The sequence below is a fragment of the Semicossyphus pulcher genome, unplaced genomic scaffold (assembly GCF_022749685.1).
Source record: "Semicossyphus pulcher isolate SPU_LCO1_2020_fin unplaced genomic scaffold, fSemPul1.0.p SCAF_10, whole genome shotgun sequence".
In the NCBI taxonomy this organism is placed as follows: Eukaryota; Metazoa; Chordata; class Actinopteri; order Labriformes; family Labridae; genus Semicossyphus; species Semicossyphus pulcher.
This window is the reverse complement of record NW_027211604.1, coordinates 19240193-19260477: the sequence shown is the minus strand read 5'-3', so window position 1 is coordinate 19260477 and position 20285 is coordinate 19240193. Positions and strand designations below refer to the sequence as shown.

General features: G+C 41.6%; 2 protein-coding genes across 2 annotated transcripts in view; both read left to right on the top strand.

Moving 5' to 3' along the window:
* Positions 1 to 3569: 3569 nt before the first annotated feature.
* Positions 3570 to 6218, top strand: LOC138594117 (cytokine-like protein 1). The gene is made up of 4 exons (XM_069665159.1): positions 3570 to 3722; positions 3970 to 4014; positions 4321 to 4467; positions 6174 to 6218. Exons 1-4 carry the CDS (start codon positions 3570 to 3572, stop codon positions 6216 to 6218), a joined length of 390 nt encoding a protein of 129 aa, XP_069521260.1.
* A 3854-nt stretch (positions 6219 to 10072) lies between these two features.
* Positions 10073 to 20285, top strand: part of stk10 (serine/threonine kinase 10) — a 51289-nt gene continuing 41076 nt past the window's right edge. The window contains exon 1 of the mRNA XM_069671951.1: positions 10073 to 10531. Coding sequence (XP_069528052.1) covers positions 10373 to 10531 — 159 coding nt within the window. The 5' untranslated portion in view covers positions 10073 to 10372. The remainder of the gene's footprint in view (positions 10532 to 20285) is intronic.

Here is a 20285-nt window from a genome sequence, read left to right as displayed (position 1 = left end):
GTAACCTGGCTGAGAAGCCTGGGGATTACTCCAACATACTTTCACCTACAGATTTGAAACTTCACCCACGTTTAGTCTGGACATCCAACATTGTAACATTAAATATATGTCTTAAAATGTGAAACAGCATAATACCCCCTCTTTAATGTTCAGATTAAGTCCCTTAGAAGTATGACAAACAGGTCCTTTATTTTATGTGTGTTAGCCCTATGATTAATATGCAATTAATATGCAGAGCATTAAAAAATGTGTCTTTTGGGCAGATTTCCATAATCCAATCTCTCATGATACATTAACTTCAGAGGCCATTAAGTAAAAACTGTAAAACACATTGGCCCATTCTAATGACTGCACGGTCACCAGTGTCCCCTGCTAACTGAGCGGGCCAAGGTCAAGAGGAGGACGTCTGAGTGTTGGGACTGTGGGACCAGAGATATGCTTACGGTGCACACTGCACATTTTCTTCATCTTTTCTGCCTCTCCGTCATGCCAAGACACCCTCAATGTGGGCCATCCATCTTTATACAGGGGGGGAGACAGACCTTCAACTCCCCACACACACCACGAGAGGAGACGAGCATCAGTCACGAGCAGGCTAAAGCTCTATTGGATGTTTGGCAGCATCAGGAAGTGAAGATGATATGAGGGATGGCCGTGTCATATCACAGCTGGGCAGAGACGGAGGAAAGCTACTTAACCCGCAGGAGGCCTCGGCATGTTCCAGTGTTTCCCTAGTTCTTATAGACAGGATATTTGTTCACCTGTAAAGAGAATCAGTCATGGATAAGTGCTGGTTAAGTTTGATTCAGTTTTAAATGGCCGTATAAAAACTGTGTGCAAAACTTCAACATCACGCTTGAGGACTTTAAGGTCTTTAAAAATGCCAAGGAAGATCAGCGTACATCTGTGAAATTAGCCCCATCTAGTGGATAAAGAAGACGGCATGAAATAATAGCTCCCTTTACAGTAATACAGTTTTTCACAATTGCTAAAACACTAAGCCCCATTCTCTGAACCAAATGCCCAGCGGCCTAAACCCATTTGTCGAATCAATCACTCTTTAGGCAAAACCTTAAACAAGTTCAGGTAGTTTTAACTGTCTAAACACATTCTGTACTGTGGTGCACATGTTTTGCAAAAAGGTTAACATGATGGCAAAAGTTAAACACAACTACAACACAGCTGTCATGGTTACAACAATGACTGTATATATAGATGGACAACGTGTCTCCATCTGCTCCCATTGTACGCAATTGATGCCAAAATAGCCCCTGTGATAGGCGCTGCCATCTTGCGATGGTGACGTCATATGGAGCCAGAGACTGCGCAGTAGAGATCGGCGAGTGAAGCGGCCGTAGCCACTTCCACTAACCCAAACACACACTTAACTTAGCGAAAAAACTGCAAGGATCCTGCACGCCGGCGTGTTTAACATCAGAACAGCTTCTCTGTGTTGGTCTGAGGTTAACGTTCACAGGTATGTAAACTTCAATGACTGTAGCGATTGTTTTAATTACGTTTCCACTCGCGGATCGTCCTCTACTCTGCTAATCCAGAACAGTTGGTTGCAGGAGCCGAATTTGTCAACAGAGCTGTCAATCATCATTTTGAAAGCATCAAATAACTAATTAAAAATAAACTTGTCATGAAAACTGACACTTGGACGTGAATCAGCATGATAATAACTAGCTATAATTACAGAAACCATGTTTGAGAAAAATTTATCGGACGTGTATTTTGATTTTATAGTTTGACCCATGGCCCACCTTTTAGCACGGAGGAGGCGGGCTTTATGACCTATACTGCAGCCAGTCAGCAGGGGGCGCCCGAAATGTTTTGGCTTCACTTTTAGGGAGCTGTCATGTCGTCCATCTTTTTATACAGTCTATGGTTTACACACAACTCAAAAGTGTTCACACCAGTTGAGCAGGATATACATAAGCCAGTTCAGAGTGCACTGAATATTGATACCAACGATGGATGGAATCAATCTGAGAGGCAGAGGAGGTAGAGTAGGTACGAGAGGTGGTGGACGAGGAAGAGGACAAGGAGGATGAAATGCGAGCAGCTATCACACACCATGTTCTTGTTCATGGGATGACAGTGAGAGAAGCAGCACAAAAACAATGAGGCTGAGGATGAATGATTCCCTCATTGACTTTGATTTTGCAGTTGCACAACATTTTAATATTAGTTGTAATGTAATGTGCTTTCATTTAGAGTTTCCTCTGGGTGTTTTTATTGTGTGCAAGTGCTGAATATAATTGTGATTACAATGCAAAGTGCATTTACTATACAGGCCTACAGTAAACTCTTTTTCTGTAACTACATGCCCTGAACGCTGTGTTCTCTATTTTTTGATGTCTAATGAATGCTCTGCTGCGTTTATGATCTGAAAGCATTGTTTAATTTTGCTTGAAGAGTCAGGGGTTTTGTGGATGTAGTTTGAATATTTGGTTTTGTGTTTTAAGTTTTGAGAAAATGGGTGAAGGTTTCAAGATATGTGTCTGAGCTATTGTGAAAAACTGTAATATAGAAAGAGATGTATAGGAGTAGAATTTACTGTGTCTATCGCTTGAATGCTCAAAGTATCATCACCATCCTCCCCAATGCAAAAAGGCCTCATTATGTCCAACATATACAACATGTGAAAAAATAGTAACAATTTAACATTTCCCTTATTTTACTGCAAAACAGGCATTAACATTTTAAATACTCTGGTAGTTTTTGTTTAGTGTTCATAGTTAGTCTATGTTGCATTTAATTGATTTGTTTTGCTTCCTTCTCTTTTTCATTCCCTCTGTTCCAATATGATGAAGGTCCGGGGGGTAGGTGTCAGACGAAGCGCTTAACTGCACGCTGCCTTTGTTTACATTTTCCAGGGCAAAAATTTAAAGTGAGTGATACATATGACGGTTGAAGAAAGCTGGATGAGATTTTTTGTTAAAAACCACCACTTAAGCATGTGCAAGACAAAATCAGCAAAGAGAAAAGAGGGTACGGTTTTGTCCACCGGGGGTGCCAAAATCAACACAAACTGAACGTTCCTCACAACAGCTTTAAACTCCACTTCATTCAGAGCCGCAACATAGATGCATTAATAATTATACTCCAAGAATGATGATTATTTTCAAATGGTCCATAATAATTTAAGATCAGTACTTTGATGCTCATAATTCTTTCTACTTTTGTAGAATTGCTTTGACCAGTAAAACATACAACTACTTTTGCACATGCTAGAAATCTGATTTGATAGGAAACCTGCTGAATGTTCCTTCCCCCTCGAGCTGCCCTCAGGCTCATTTTTGTCTTTCCACTTTTCAAATTTTGGACAAAAATCATATCACACTATCCTGTCCACCCTGTTTTGATTCTTCCTGAAAGAGAAGTGCCGTCTTATCTTTCACAATATGTTGTTGTCTGTCACTCCCCTGCAGTGTCGTAGTAATTGTGGAGTAAACAGAGGGTGTGTTAAATCGGTCTGCATGCATACGTGGCTGCATGTGTGAAGTGGTCACACACAAACAAACGTACAGAGGTTCTGTCAGAGCTGAAGGTGTCGGTGAGTCATGGCGCTCTTTAACCACTTGTTGCTCCTCTCCTGCTTGGTGCCGCTGGTGCTGAGCTCCCCTTTCATCCCACCGACGTGCTACACCAAGGTGCTGAGCATGGCACGAGAGATCACCCAGTGGGCGGCACATCTGAAGAGGGATTACCAAACTGTAAGTCAGATGCTGTGATGTCACTGTCATAGAGTTTAACAGTAAAGGTGTGTTTAGTATCTGCTTTTAAATAGTATTGTGTGCCATTTTTTACCCGTTTGGTGTTAATACAGCAGCGTATATGATTACAATTGAGACTTTAAGTAGTTACTTTAGTCCTTTAATTATAATTTATCAACGTATAGATGGATATCTTGTCAGAGTTCAATGTTAAAACTTTATTGTTCATATTGTTTTTTCCATCCAGAGTTACTGCATGGCACACATGCCAAATCTCTACCTTGATGTCCATGTAAGTGCGTCTTTACATCCCCCATGACTGAACAAACACCTGTCTATTGTGCATCCAAATGATTACATTTGTTATTGTACATAAAGTTGCATTCAAAATGTACATATTTTTACTTTAACTCCGCAGTCAAAGAGCCAACATCAAAAAGAAAACTTGCTTTCTGATCATACTTTAGGTGGATTTCCCCTCTCTGTTTTGAGTGATCTGTCTGTTTTCAATATTCTACACAAACATCTTTGGTATTTTGACTGCAAACCTCGCCTGTAAATCAAACGCTGGGACACTAATTGCTACTCCTGCCGTCAGAATGCCTGTGTGATGTACAAAATAAGGACCTACATCTCCCTGGTGGAAGAGCTGCGACAGCGCCGCTGTGCCTACACCAGAGAAGTGAGGAACCTGGGGAACAATCTGAAGCAGCTCTTTCTCTTCATGTCGGAGAAATGTCACGGGGTAAGACAAGACTAGAGGTATAAATTCTTTGATGAAAAGAAGATGTATTTATTTGGGCCACAAAGCAATGAGGTAGAATCAAACCTGGCAGAACAAAAAGTCAATATATCTTGTAGTAAATAATTGGATTTATTTTTTACAATTAGGGATGCACCATTTTTGCAGACTGCCAGATCTAATATGCGTTGTCTTATTTGTGTATAATAAAAGATACCAATATCTGCAAATATATGCTAAACATTAAAGTGGTAATCCTGAAGATCCCATTTTTGTTCTCTTAGGCAGCACCTATGGCGATAAACGGTAATTGCGGGAGCACACTTCCCAGATATCCAGACAGTGTTGCATGTGTGACGTCCACGGTTGGCTCCGGTTGTAACTCTTGATTTTCTGAGCGTCGAATTTTTTCCTCGCTGACGGTCGCTTTCCTTTTTAGACTGTTTGTCTTCATCTGAGCGTCCAATTTGTTTCTTTTTCTTTGGATTTTCACTTATTTTTGAAGTTCTATCTGTAGTCATCAATCTTTTCTTTGTTTGTTCAGCCATAGCAGATTACTGTTTACTCACAACACTTGTAGAGACCGCAAAAGCAGCCGCTTAGCTCCGCCTACCCTCTCTGACAGACCAACCACTGCTGCGTGACGGAAAACGCGTCACTAACTGAGCGCTGCTTGGGATTTTTTCCGTGAAAGTTGCCACAGACACCAAGTCCATTAAAATACATGTACAGGACAAAATCAGCAAAGAGATGAGAGGCACAGCTTTGTCCACAATCAACACAAACTTAAAGTTCCTCACAGGAGCTTTAAGATCAAATTTCCTTCAGGATATTAAAAAAGTTGAAGTTGAAATTGATTATTCCAAGCAGGCCGCTTCTTCTTTTAGCTCAGATGTTGATAAATGTGTCCCATGTACAGAGGCTCAGTCCTCGACACAGCAGCCCACAGGGTCAACTCCGGCCGCCGGCCCTTTGCAGCATGTCATCCTCACTCTCTCGTCCCATATTCTCTCACTCTATCCACTGTCCTATCAAAAAAAGGCAAAGGCTGAAAACATAATCTTGAAGTTGTTTCTTCTCAAATAATTGAGCTGCAGATTGTTTATTGGCAAATTTAGAATATACCTGTAATCCAGCACTGAGGTTGATTTAGTCCACTGTGCACAGAATCTGCCATTATGTGCGATTCATATTTTAAAGTGACCTGTAACTATATCTACTTTATATCCACTGAGCTACAGTCTGGTTGTCTGCCGCCCAACATGAAACAGAAGAGAGGAAACAGACTCACCCTGATGAGATGCTTTCAAACGGCCTGCTGGTTAATGGGTCACTCAGTAGGTCATTTCACAGGATTAAACAGGCTTTATGAAGCAGATTATGAAAAACATTCAGTTCTCTGTGGGTTTTTCATCCTCCTCACCTGCACCGTCACGTCAGGCACATCTGGGCCTGAGTCTGGTGTTCTGTGACAGACTGATGTGACCTGTCTGAGCAGACCAGGCCATGGTGTCTGCACACAGGGTCACAGTTAATTGAGCTCTTATTCGGGTTAATTACAAACTAAAAACACAGTTAATGGAGAGTGAGTGTGTGCACATGTCATATGTGGGTAATTTCCTGCTTAGCATTTTAATTTTTACATGCAGCTTTAATAACAAATATGAATCCTGAGTAAATATCTTAATGAATCATATTTTTTTTTACAGGACTTGGTGTTCACGATCTATGACTGTGCTGCGTTGGAGCGCTAACATACTGGATCCTTAAAGGGCCAATATAACTGTATACTCATGGAGAGAAGAGAGACACCATACAGTCAGTCTGTGTACATTCTTTAAGCGTCAGCAATGATTGATGTAACATTTAAATCTATGGTTACTTTCCTCTACTCATCTCGTTTCTAACTATAATAATCAAATATAAACTATGTAACCTGAATGAGAAAACATTTCATATAATAAACTTTTGGAAAAGGCTTTTTGTTTTTTCTCATTTGACATAAAATCTCACCCTCGTCTGTCGCTCCTTCTGCCAGTAAGGTCGATGCAATGACTGCATATATAGATGGATGACGTGTCTCCATCTTGTGTTGGTCTAAAGCAGACGTTCACAAATATGTAAACTTCAATGACTGTAGTGATTGTTTTAGTTACGTCTCCTCTCGTCGTTCCTCCTCTACTCTGCTAATCCAGAACAGATCGGCTGAAGGAGCTGTATTTGTCGACAGGGCTGTCAATCATTCTTTTTACAGCATCAAATAACTAAATAAAAATAAACTTGTCAGAAAAATGAACACTTGGATGTAAATCAGCATGATAAGAACTAACTATAATGACAGAAACCATGTTTGAGAAGCATTTATTTGGCGTGTACTTTGATTTTATAGTTTGGCTCATATCCCATCTGTTAACATTTAGGAGGCGGGCTTTATGACCTATACTGCAGCCAGTCAGCAGGGGGAGCTCCAAATGTTTTGGCTTCACTTTTAGGGAGCTGTCATGTCGTCCATCTTTTTATACATTCTATGAGTCCAAGTGTCATGTAGGCCTATGCCAAGCAACATTGTACATACAATGGGTACTGTCAAGGCCTATTGTATTGCTTCTTCAATCTGCCAATAAAATCAGGATCTCTGCTCTATCTAGCGGAGATATCGAATAAAACACATTATACAACAGTTAGTTCCGACCAAGTATTCTGATTGGATAAGAGGCATTCCATAAGTGCTGATATGGAGAACAACATCACTGGGACCTTTCACTCTGTAGCTGTGTCCCAATCCAGGGGTTGCCGCCTTTGAAGGAGGTGGTCCACGGAGGATGCTCCATTCATAGCCTGCGCAGACCGTTAAAGCTGAACTGAAACGAGACGGTCTGGTCTACACCCGATGCCCCGGGAAACGGAGGACGTCTTTGTCGGCCGCATCTGAAGGAGTCTTCGAAATGGGACAGCCCTCAACGCGCTTCTGTGATGCAATCGGCCTTCAAATACGGCCTAGAGGGCTGCAGCACCTGGATTGGGACACAGCTTGTGTATCACTCCGCCTCAGCCAGGTGTTCTCAATACTGATAATTAACATTACAGCAGACTGTGTATGTCTCCATTGATCAAGCTGGTATCTTTGAATCACACAGCAGACTCTTATTACACTGGTTGATGATAATTAAAAACCTACAGATAAATGTCATAAAAAACAGCTGATCTGTGGTGACCTGTAGACACAGAGTGCAGGAGAATGTTTAGGTTGCTAGGCAACAACAGTCCAGTTTCAGTTAAGTTGTGGAACTAGTTCAGTTGGTGGAACAAAAGATAGTCTGTTGTTGATTGCTACTGTTGACTACTTTTTGCCGCTTATATAACTATTGTATAAATACACACTTGAGGTCATGATGTACTGAACATCATCACTGCTGTGATTCCGTCGTAGGCACTCACAGCCGTGATGATATTCAGTACAGCATCATGACCTTGAGTGTGATATTGCTCAAATAACATGGTATGGCATTGAAATATTAAAAAACACAGTTACACAACATATATATCTGATATAATCTATGACCGAAAGGTTGTGTGCTCACACTGCTGGTGCAGACAAAATATTGTATAAATATATAATTTTCTATCCCCAAAGAAATCACAACAGTGAGCAAGCATGAACAATAACAGGATCCCGAAACTGCTAGCAGCTAAAGGGGATCCAATCATCGTTTCCTCTGCATCATAAAGTCTATTGTGAGGCCTTCTGGCATTTCTGGTTACTTCTAAACCTTCATCAGTCTGCTTTTATTATTTTCTGAGTGGATCAAATGTACCTAAAGTTAGCAGTTTTAAAGTCACAGTGATGAAATCTTTCACAGTATAAAGAATGCAAAAACATAGAAGTGAACCATAAACAATTCTGGTGTTTTTGCACCATGTCTGAAATGAACTAACTTGACATAATTGCTTAGAATAGATGATAAATAAAGCGCTTCCAAACATACAAAATCATGTTTTTCACACCATTACAACAGCTGAGTGCTGAACTGATGAACAAACAAAGCGTGACATCACCCCACTGCCACTAATCTTCCTCTTTATAATCGGTAATTGAGCAGTTAATTGGTCGGCCGATCCTTCCGTTGTAGAAAGAAAATGACTCATGCAAATGAGATGTTAAATGTGTGTCAATGAGTTTCATCCTGAGGTGCTTCATGCATTCTGAAGGAAAATGTTAGCTAAAGTTCAATGACACATTTTTTAGGAATGAACATCCTCTGTAAATGTCAGGATTGTGAGAAGTCATAGATTAATAGTAATGAGACATTAGACTTATCTAAATGGAAACAGAGAAAAGAAATCGACCCATTAGACTTTGTTTAATCTTTTTTCCAACAAATTATTCTTAACAACTTTCTATAAAACAACACATCAAATGTGTTCAGTCCGTAATTCTGCTTTTAAAACCTATTTGTATTTAAGTGTTGATTTACAAAGACTCAGTAGAAGTAAAAATAGTTGTACTAGATTATAGACTGCAACTGATAGGGGATACAAGTAAATCGTTCTACCTTCAACAAACACAATCACAAACACTGTTTTCATCATAAAGGGCTGCAAATGATTTTTTCCACACTTGATTTGCAATTATATAATAATATAATAATACACTTTATTTATATAGCCCCTTTCATACATAAATGCAGCTCAAAGTGATTTACAATAAGATCTAGACAAAGTTGAAATAGAACAAAATTAAATTAAAACAAAATGCACTGAGTAAAAATAGTAGTGGTAATAATAATCATGATTATAAGTGAAATAAAAACACATATAGATAAATTGATTATTTTTTATGCATGGAAATAGGAAAATGTCAATAAGCATGTCCCAAAGCAAACTTTATATCTTTAAATGACTCGTTTTGTCTGAAGCACAGTCTTCCTTGATGTATCAATAAGTTAAGTAAAAGACTCTGATACCATTGGACAATTAAACCGTCTTCTTTATCATTCTAGCACGAGCAATCGATCCATCCTCTGTGTAGTTCTTTGTGTGGCTGCCTTGCCTCACTCTTGACGGTTCCCATATGCTCAACATGTACAAATGCATAGAGCTGGATGTGCCACGAGAGGGCGCTAAAGCTCTGCCGTTACAGGTTCACAGCAAAGCCAGTAAAGACAACAGACGCAACAGTGAGAACGTTGCAGGTAGAAAGTGATTTTAATGCCTTAGATTTATGGATTAAAACCCTTCAGTTGATCATAAACTGTATCAACCAAAGTCTCGATTCTTTAAGAAAAATTTAACCAAATCATTAGACTGTAAACTGATATAGGATGTGAAAGAAGATTCAATTTGCGTCACAATAAATGAATTGCTGCATACCACAGAGCTCTAATGAAACTTCTTCTGTTAGTGTCCCAGCTGTTTGAGCAGTGAGCGGACACGCCCAGCTCAGACCCGGACATGAAGTCCTTGTACCTCATCACTGTAGCAGTGACGACGACTTGCTCTTTCAAAGAAACTACATTTCCATGACGGCAGTGGGCGGGCTGTTGGGTAACGAGGTGGGGCTCTTTCGCACACTTTGAAGCAACAAGTTACTCTGACAGAGAGACAGGAGGTTACTCCATCGCGTTTGAGCGGCAGGTGGTCACCGCGCGTCCAGCACACAGAGACTGTGAATGGGATTACGACCGCAGAGCCTTCAGAGACACTTACAGAGATGGACGGAGGAGAGTAACTTCTTCTGAACGAGCAAACGCCTTATTTTCAATTAGACTTGGAAAGTGAAGCTTGGTTAATAAGTACACAAGTGTTTTTCTTTTTCTGCGAGCCACGCGTATCAGCGTGCGTAATGCTCTCCGTGTAGAGCCTCTTCATACCTTTACTTTTTTAGCTGGATGTTTTTGAGTTGTAAATAATGGCACTCTCTAGATTAAGTAAAATTCTCCGTCTGCCTACTATCGAAATCAAGAAGAAAGTGAAGCAGTACGAGCACGTCCACCGGGACATCAACCCAAACGACATATGGGAAATAATTGGCGAGCTGGGAGACGGCGCGTTCGGAAAGGTCTACAAGGTGAGTGCGACTTCAGAGACACGAGGCACCTGCAACCTGGCAATGCAGCTGTACTAAAAACCCGTTTTGAATCATCGCAAACTTTATTTATAAGTAGCCCATCTGTTGCTTCTTAAAGCTTCTTTCTTAAAATGTTTATGTTCTGTCATATCCTCCCAAAGTTAGTCACTCTTTTGTTCTACCTTAAAGATTTGTCTCTTCTACTCCATGATGACATCATGAGCTACAGCTCATACATCAACTTATACATACATATATCTTATAGGTGTCTTTCTCAGCCCAAGGGTGTGAGCTACTTTTGATCACCTGTTAATCTTCCCAGCATTGAGATCATGACTTATATTTCAACTATGTTGTTTGTCCAGTTTTACACTGTAAACAAACTCAAGTACTCATCTTACTTTACCTTCTGGGTGGCATGCTAAACTTTTCCTACATCCAACAGTGGATTAAAGTTTGAACTTCATTTTTTATTGCCCTCATGTTGGCCAAATCGTGTTTAAGTTATTTTCTGCATCTACAGTAAAGAACGTTTTCTCCCCTCTCCTGGCTGTGGCTCCGGCATAAAGCAGCCGCAGTGACAGTAAAAGCTCTCTTCATTAGTTCTGTCCGCTCCTCTCAAACCCCAGCAGCAGCAGCAGCACTTTTGGCTCGGAACACTTATTTAATCTGGATCTGCTGGCTGCTCAGTCCTCGCTGTGCAGCACTGCACAGTCACTCTGTGTGTGCACTGCCCGGTGGAGCACAGTGAAAGTCTTTGACACTTTAGGGGCCTCAGTGGAAGAAGTGATGCTTGCGGGGAACAGAAAATGCAGTCTTTTTCGAGGACTCCACCTTGTTTAGGTATTTTGTTTTTACTGGACAGTGTACCTACAAACCCTGGGGAGAAGAAACTGTAGCATATACTCTTAAAAGTTCAACATCATCACCCCTGTGCTACCTTTATTTTGAAAGGGAGAGTCTCAGAGGGAATACAGTGACTTATTTGCACTGACCGGAAAGGAAAATGGTTAAACTCATGTGCATGTTGCTCCTGCTCTGCATCAAACATTACATAAGTTGTCCTTTAATGTGTCTTTTAAGCAGAGAGGTCATGCGAGAAGGATGGAATAGAGGCGACAATTGCATCATAAAAACAGACATCGCTTTCAGTTTCCCTTTATGAACGTAAACTGATTGAAAGCAAGCTGCTTGAAATTTGCAGAAAAGTTAATTTGACTCTCGGCTAGCAGCTCCAAAGTTGTTCAAACTTTAAGATTTGTTGCTCATTGCTCTGTTGGACGTCATTCCTCTTGGCGAGCTCTCTGAAATGTTACTTATCCCTGTGATGTTTGCCCTTTCTTATACAAATATGGAGCCTCTGCTTTGGCTCCTGTTTCCTCTCTTCGAGTGGCTCAGAGGAGGACAGCTCCACACCTGCATGTGTCAGATGGAGAGCAGGGGGCGAAGGAGGGAGTGAGCGGAGTGGGAGCAGATGACGGCCAAGAGAGGAAGTTGTTGGACTTAATCAGGGGGACAGCTTCTTCTCACAGCTCCTGAAACCCCCCGAATAATCAGCCCGTCTGTGGGAGGGGAGAGGAGGCCTCGAGTGGTGGCTCGCAGATGTTTTTCCGTTGTTAAAGTGTTTGATAGAGCAGGCGTGATGGAAGCAGACTTTAGCACAAGTGAAATCAGCTGCTTATCACGCTGTCGGAGTCACATAAAAACCTGTTGTTTTGATTTGCGACCAGCCGCAGAGCAGATATGATCGTGTCGTCATAAAAACATGAATTCTTATCATTCTGTTCAAGGCAAAGGGCCTCTGCTCCCGAAGCTCCTCTTTGTTTCTAACATCTGTCCATGAGATCGAGCACAGGCCTCTTTAATTGCAGTGTTGGCTGCAGAGTACAGAGCGCTCCTGTCAAAATGACTCTCCAAAGGTTAATGTCACTGTTGGGAGAAAAACAGCTCACTTAGTTACTTAAGGGGTGTGTTCAGGACACATCGAGCTGTGTGTTTATATCACAAGAACACTGTGAGGGATGGATCTCATAAAAAAGCAATATAAGTTCTCAGTTATCAAATATGTTTTGTTGTAGAGTCTCACTCTGTAGGTGTAACTGTTCTTTTTTTATTTATTTATTTTACCCTTTTATGCCTTTATTAACAGAGAGAGAGAGGACAGTGGATAGTGTCAGAGACAGGGGAAGAGAGAGTGGGGATGACATGGTGGCAAAAGGCCGAGGGTGGGGGTTGAGACCGGGGGCTGCCGCATCCGGGACTGTAGCCTCTGTATATGGGCTGCTCAATTTAACCGCTAAGCTAAACCGGCACCAGATACTTGTCTTCTTTACTGAAAATATGAATAATGAAATCCTTCCTTGTCTAAAAAACTTTTGTTTCACCTATGGCGATACGGCGAACGGTAATTGCGGGAGCACTCTTCCCAGATATCCAGACAGTGTTGCTTGTGTGACGTCCACGGTTGGCTCCGGTTGTAACTCTTGATTTTCCTCGCTGTCGGTCGCTTTCCTTTTTAGACTGTTTGCCTTCATCTGAGCGTTGAATTTGTTTCTTCTTCTTTGGATTTTCACTTATTGTTGAAGTTGTATCTGAAGTCATCCATCTTTTCTTTGTTTGTTCAGCCATAGTAGATTACTGTTTACTCGCAACACTTGCAGAGACCGGAAAAGCAGCCGCTTAGCTCCGCCTACCCTCTCTGGCAGATTATCACTTTAAGTCAATACGCTGAAGAATTGCAGGTTTCCTAAAATGTTCACTCTCAAACTAAAAGACTTCTTAAAAGTTAATTTGCATTCAGAGTGATACCAATAATAATGAAGCATAATTAACTAAATATGAATGTCAAAGTAATTTAATTTAATTTAATGTTTTATTTAACCTTTAGAACATCACATTGAGACACAAAGTCTCAGAGTCCTGGCCAAGACAGCAACATAAGAGTTTCACATAACAAACAAGTAGATGAATCATCAAACAATACAATTAATAGTTCATATTATGTTCACATTATTGACGAAAAATGTTCTTATCTCACTAATTCGACAAAGTAAACAACCAAATTCAGAGGATCCATTCGTAAATTTGAGCCTCACAGGAGGCCGACACACGTGGACAAACAAGCCGTTGTTGACGTTCTCATGTTTTCTGTGTCACAGGGTTACAGTATCACTGCCCACCATCAGTGAGACAGTCACCAACAGTAGTTAAAGACCCAAAGGCAGTGTTGTTTTTTTTTTGCTGATATTGTATCATTGGTTTAGTGCAGGAATTACATTCGAGAAATGAAGCCTTGGAATGAAAATTGCAGCACTCTGGTCGTGAACCAAAAAAGGGTTGAACAACGTGACAGCTTTCATAGACAGGCTGGAGTTTGTTGCAATGTGAAGATTTACAGCGTAATCAGTGTTTTTAGAAGTGTAACTTTTAGCTTTAAATTGCAGTTTGATTCCTTTAAATTACAGTCTCCCTGGAGGGTCTTCACTCATTCTCCTTTCCAGTCATGACAGGAGAATGTGTCTCTTCCTGTCCCCGCAGTGTGTCTTGTCTAGGGTGCTGTCTTGTTTCGATCACGTCTGTCTATGCATGCTTGCGCTTGTTGGAAAGAGAGTGTGTGTGCATGCGTGTAAAGGTGTGTGTCTGCAGCTGAAGCGTGAAACAGATGAGTTGCATGGTTCCCCTCACTAATTAATGGGCCGCGTGCCGCTGAGCACATTGCCCTGCTGCCGCTGTTGCTGAAGCGTTTCCATAGACACGCGCAGGCTGGGAGGTTGCGCTCCGTCAGATTCCCATTGTGGGATTAAAACTTGGAGTGCATCTTATCGCTGGAGGTCGGTGATGTAAAGATGTGTGTTGGACTTCTGACACTTCAGGAACAACATTTATTAACTTCTGTCACTTTAAGGCCCGAAAAGGTTTTGATTGTCTTTTACCCGAACCCAAAACTGGATTATCCCTTGGTCCATTTTGGTAAGCATTTAGTCAAAAGGACTATCCTATCCTAGGTCTTTAAACACCAACTCCTTTGGTGTCTCATCCAAACCCACAATTTATCTTCCTGTGCGTCATGCACATGGTAGAGCCTGTTTTCTTCCTGTCTAACACTTGGGTGACATATAACGGTTTGTTTGGTTAGGTCACGGGAGGACCAAAACAAACCACATGGATAAGGTCAGGAAAAACATCATGGGGTAGCTTCAAACAATAAGACACTGTTTACATGTGGTCACACAGGACTCATGCCCCGGTCTCCTGAGAGAAGGACCTGTGTCGTTCTGTCTATCCATCATCCATTACCACCACTCCATGTGACCTTTATCCGGCCTTTCTACCAATAGCAGTCTCTCTGAGCGTCTGTTATTGCCGCGTAAGGCTTTATGTTACAGTTAGGGGACAGCCTGGTGAGTCCTGTTGAGACGCTGTGACAGAGCATCAGTGTTGTTGGACGCCTGGGCAGGAGAAGTGGCCCACTATTTTGCAGCCAGTGTTTAATTTTTTGCAAATTATTTTAGGCACATTATGTTAAATAACGTGTCCTCTGAAGATGTTTACCACCAGGCCAGAGGGTGGAGGAAATCCTGCTTTCGGTTATTGGAAAAACAGCTGGTGTGACTTGAATTGACAGATGGTGGAATGAGCGAAAGGCTTATGGAACATGATTATCCTCTTCAGTCAAGTTAAAGAGAAACACTCTGAGTGTCAGCAGTGTGGAGGAGGCGGTGGCAAAGGTCGCAACATCCTCTTTGCAAAGGAAAACCACAAGGTTGATGTGAAATGTTTCAGCTTAAAGGTAGTGCCACAAAGATGCTCCTTTTTACTGAGACGATCGTCAAGTGCTGCTGAAACTCTGGGTCTAATCTCAGGGAGCAGCCGGGCTGACGGTGACTGATAGTAGCCGCGCCGGGGTGGGTGTGGGCTCGGCATGCTGGGAGTCCCCTTCAGCCATGAGATGACGGTGTTACTGGCACTTACAGAAAGCTGCATCTGTGTTCCTACATCTCTATACAGCGGGGAGTTACAGGCTTTTGTCAAGCTGGAGGTCAAAGACTTTAGTTAGAATGTGAATAGAAATCTGAATGAAAAAGCAGAGTAAAATACTTACAGTAGCCAAATATGTCTACTTACGCACATCCTGGATACTTGTTCCACTTGAAGTTATTTAAGATCTATTCTGGATTAAGTTGCACTGAATTATCTTGAATCTCGGCGTCTCACACTACCTGTCTGAGCTTAGTTTCTCGTCTTGGTTTGCACGCTGTAACCAGGAGCACGTAACCCTCTAATCTGTTGCTGCTTCATTGTGTTCTACAAGCTGCATACAGGAAGTGTTACGCTTTGAAATACTTTCCAAGGCCTTGCACGAGTATGACTGATTGATGAAAGCAGTGTAAGCCTCCTTGTCTTTTTGGCTTTCATTTCTCTCTGTGGCATTTCATGATTTCCTGCCTCACTGACCTGCTTTGTTGCTTCTTCAAGGTTTGTTCACGTCAAGGTTTTGATCGTGGGACCTTTCGCAATGTTGATGAAAACATTCACATCCTGAAGAGGCTTGTTGCTGCATCTTGGGGTTTATCTTTGTCTCACATTTTTTAAGGTCGCAGTCAGCCACATATTTAGGTGTGAAATTCACATTTCTACTTGCATGTCTAGGTGAAAAGAAAGTCCCAGCTTGCAGCCCTGAAATTGCGTTGTAGTCTCTTTCCTGTAAAGTGAACTAATCTTTGAAAATGGTTTTGAGAGCCCGACAGGAGAAAACCCCATGCTGCCATAAAAACATGATCACGCCCATGTTTAACCACCGTCTACGAGCCTGAATGTAAGCTTTGCTGGAGATTTCTTTAGGGCTTGTGCCAATGGTGTAGTGCTTTGTTATGCTATATTTTACACTGTAACATATGTATTTTAGAAGCAGTTAAAAGGAGTGTTATGTCATGTAAGACAACTTGAGGCTTACACCCATAAAAGTAAACGGGCCTTGCTGTAGCTGAAGGAACACATGCTGTTTGTTTAAGCACGGTTGCAGGTTTGGTTTAACAGTTATATAATTGATAGAATATGCATTTTCTTTTTATACAGCCTCTCATAATCAAGCAAATTAGAATGACATAATTAGAATTACATTGGTTTATCCACAGTAATGTTATTATATGGGCTGGGAATCGCAGGGTAACTCATGATATCAAGCAATACACAACACGTGGCCTACGATAACGATAATATCACGATATAAGGATTCTGTGATAATATCGCAAGACAATCACATAATGATACGTTACGATATCTGATAAACATAAGAGTACCTAAAAAGGTAAAGTGCAGGATTAATGTACTTATTTACTGCAATTTGGTGTTGACCCAAACTGAGATGAAACGATGTACATGTTTTCAGTCTGTGAATTAAATTTACAGAATGACAGAACAATTTAGGACTTTGTATTTGTTGGACATTACCCCACTGCAGTCTTCTTCTTCTTTCATCCCGCTGTCATTTCATGCGTGCTACCCTCATTCATGTCATAAGTAGTGACGCGGTGAGTCAAAATCACAGGGAATTCTGTTTAGAGTGTATATTTGTAAATTAAAATATTTAGCGCCAACCTATTGCTTATTGTTTTGCACGAGTCACGGCGTCGATGATATATTGCCATATTGATATTTTGCCCACACAAAAAGAGAGCCTTGAAAATTTGTGCAACTTAATGCACTGACCAACTTTTTTTGAGTCTTTGTCACAACTTGTTAGTAAAACTGTGTGTTGAAAAAAAGCATCCGAATTATTATTAATTTCCTGGAACTGTAGAGGAACTGTGGTGACTCTTTTTTCAGCCCTGATTAGTGGCTGCAGCACCGACAGCCTAAAGCAAGAATGTAGGACATGTGTAGCGTCGCCTAAAAGGTCAAAAACATCTTAATCTTTCACTATGTCTTGTTTAAGCTTAATTGCTGTGAGTGCACCGTAATAACCGAGGTCTAAAGATGAGTGTGTTAACATTTTGATCAGATGAAACCTTCTGTCATGATGAGCTTTGGTTGTTAGACAGTAGGAGGCTCAAACTGTAGCTGTAGAAGTGAGGGGGGCACGTCTTCCCATCCCCGGTGGAAATTACACCCACGGCGAAAGTACTGAAGCTTTACAAAAGTTAGATTTTTTTCCCACATACTTCTGCAGTAAAGCATTTACATAGCTCACGTGTAGCTGTTTTGCATGCTCTGCTTGTGCACCTCGTTTCTCTGAATGAGAGATCATCACCTCCACGGGCGTCTGCTGTCAGAACAGAGCTTTTATGAGCTGCCGTCATGATGCAGGAACTGAGAACCACATTCCTGCTCACAGACATGCAGGGGGGAGGCGGCAGAGGAGGGGGCGCTTTAAAGGTTTATGATGGGGCAAAGGTCTTAGACATACACATTCCCCTTAAAGGGAGGTGTGTGTTTGTAGGGATCGTAACGCAGCATACAAGAAGAAAACGCATGTCAGCATGCGGTATGTTCGTTCAAACTGGAGGTGATTGACCCCGGGGAAAGTTCTCTGTGGTGTAAGTTACAGGAGGTCGGCTGGTTCATTGACACGGTGATTAATTGTTGCTCATTCTCTTGGGGAAAAGAAGCTGACTGTAAAATAAAAATATACCCTTCATGAGGTCGATCCACTGCCCTGCTTTTAAGCCAACACCCCCACAGCATAAATTTAAGCCGACACAGATACAGTATTAAACAGTATAATTACCAGCTTGATTGATTGTTAAAGCCTGCCTGTTTGAATAGTAAATGATACCCACACACGAGGCTGGGAGCGTCTCCTTTATGCGCGCGTGTTTACTCAGTCTGGCGGTACATACAGTGTGTTTGGGCACCAACACATGGCTCGGTAACATCTGCTTTTACAGCTTTCTTTGAGCAGCTCGGTCATGGATTGTGTCCTTCAGACGGACTGTTACTGAAAGCAGATGGACAAATATACATGACAGATGGGGAGAGATATACAGGCAGGACAGGAGGACAGACAAATGTGGTGAGGGAGACAAAAGATAGACAGCGGGGCAGTGATGAATGAGGCAGGACGGAGAGGTGCTGCGGTAAGAGGATTAGATACAAGATGTAAGATGTTGAAACAGTCGGATCATACTCGGGGAGATGGCTTACACACAAAAACGTGCCACAAAATGCACAGTGTCTTTTAACATTATGGTCTTTTTAGGCAAATGGTTGGGTCCTCCGCTTAATCCTATTGCATTTAGCCTACATCAAAGCTAAGTCGCTAATCAACAGGGAAATCAGACTAGTGAGATGGAGCAGAAACAAGTCCTTCTGATCTCCATGTAAACCAGACCCAAACAAAACCAGAGACTTCTGCCGTGGAGGAGAGTGAGACAGAGAGTGAAGAGTCAGAGGCATAGAAGCAGTGATGCATTGTGTTCTCCTGGGACGACTTCAGCAGCTACACTATGTAGTTACTTCTGCTGTCCTGTGGCTGTAAACTGTAATTATGTGATTTAGTTTTCTACATGACGTCTTCTTGCATCTCTTTCTTTTTCTTCTTCTGCTTTCCTGTCACTATATTTTGTCTTGTGTAGGAGGGGCCTTCTTGGCCAACTGGAAACAACTCCTGTCGTCCCCCTTTAAGGCAAATATTCCCCGCTGGGGCTCAGAGAGCTAACATTTGTAGAATCAAACATTTAACTTGCTCGACTTGCAGGGTCGCACAACCTGTCGTTGACATTTTGGAGGTGTGACTGGGAGCCTTCGTCCCTTTGCAAGCCTCTGCTACGGTCACCTGTAACACACTTAAATGTGTAGGTTGGTAGAGAAATAAATAAAAGCAGACGTATGACCGCACTTCGGTTATGCAGCCAAAACAGAGACAAATGCCACCGCGCAGACAACCCTGTTTCTCCACAGGTGGTACACAACAAGTTGTATTCTCAGTTCCACTTTTAATTTTTCAGAAAACAAATTGAAATTGTATTGTGAGGTCCTTGCCAATGCCCAGCCCTAACATATATCATTTAGAAAAGCATAATATTGGGGCGTCCTACATACAGAGGTTACGGTCCCTGATGTGGCGGTCCTTTGCTACGTGTCATCCCCATTCTCGCTTCCCCTGTTTCCAACACTATCCACCTTCCTTTCACTTTCAATAAAGACATAAAAGGCCAAAGAAATATCTTCTTGCAGCAAAGCTTCACAAAGATCTAAGTATAAGGTCTGGTAGTAATGATTGTTAAAAGTGTGGAAATATTAAGCTCCAAGTTCCAGCGTCCTGGTGTGTTACAGCATAAAAGAAGTAGTCTCTCAGATGTATTGTTAAAATCTGACTTTTTAAATAAGATTTTGTCTCATTTTAAAAAAGGTAATTTGCTACTCCTATAATTGCTTATAGGCACTATAGACACTTCAAAGCTACATCATCAGTTCTATGCCTGTCCTTAACTCTAAACAATCAACAACAATGGCAGAAAATATTTCATACTGAATAAATGACCTTTAAATGTCATGACCTAACTTAAAACCTGTTGTGGCAGATTAAAGATGTCGATCAACTAGACAGGAATTCTTGTTGGATGGAGAGGCAGATCGTAGTACAGATTAAAGTTAAGGATGATTCCTCCTCCTGGAATCATTTCCTTGTTTCGGTTTGTACGCACAAGAGAGAAACAGCCACAAACATCTGCACACACTTCTGCCTTGATGTCACGCTAACTTGTAGGAAGTCAGGGGTCCCATGTGAGACACAATGAGGCGTTTCGCTGTAATT

Excerpts from the sequence above, each read along its gene's own strand:
- LOC138594117 (XM_069665159.1), top strand. The coding sequence starts at position 3,570 with ATGGCGCTCTTTAACCACTTGTTGCTCCTCTCCTGCTTGGTGCCGCTG. Across the intron at positions 4,015-4,320 it reads ATCTCTACCTTGATGTCCAT|AATGCCTGTGTGATGTACAA; the intron begins GTAAGTGCGTCT and ends TCCTGCCGTCAG. Across the intron at positions 4,468-6,173 it reads TGTCGGAGAAATGTCACGGG|GACTTGGTGTTCACGATCTA; the intron begins GTAAGACAAGAC and ends TTTTTTTTACAG.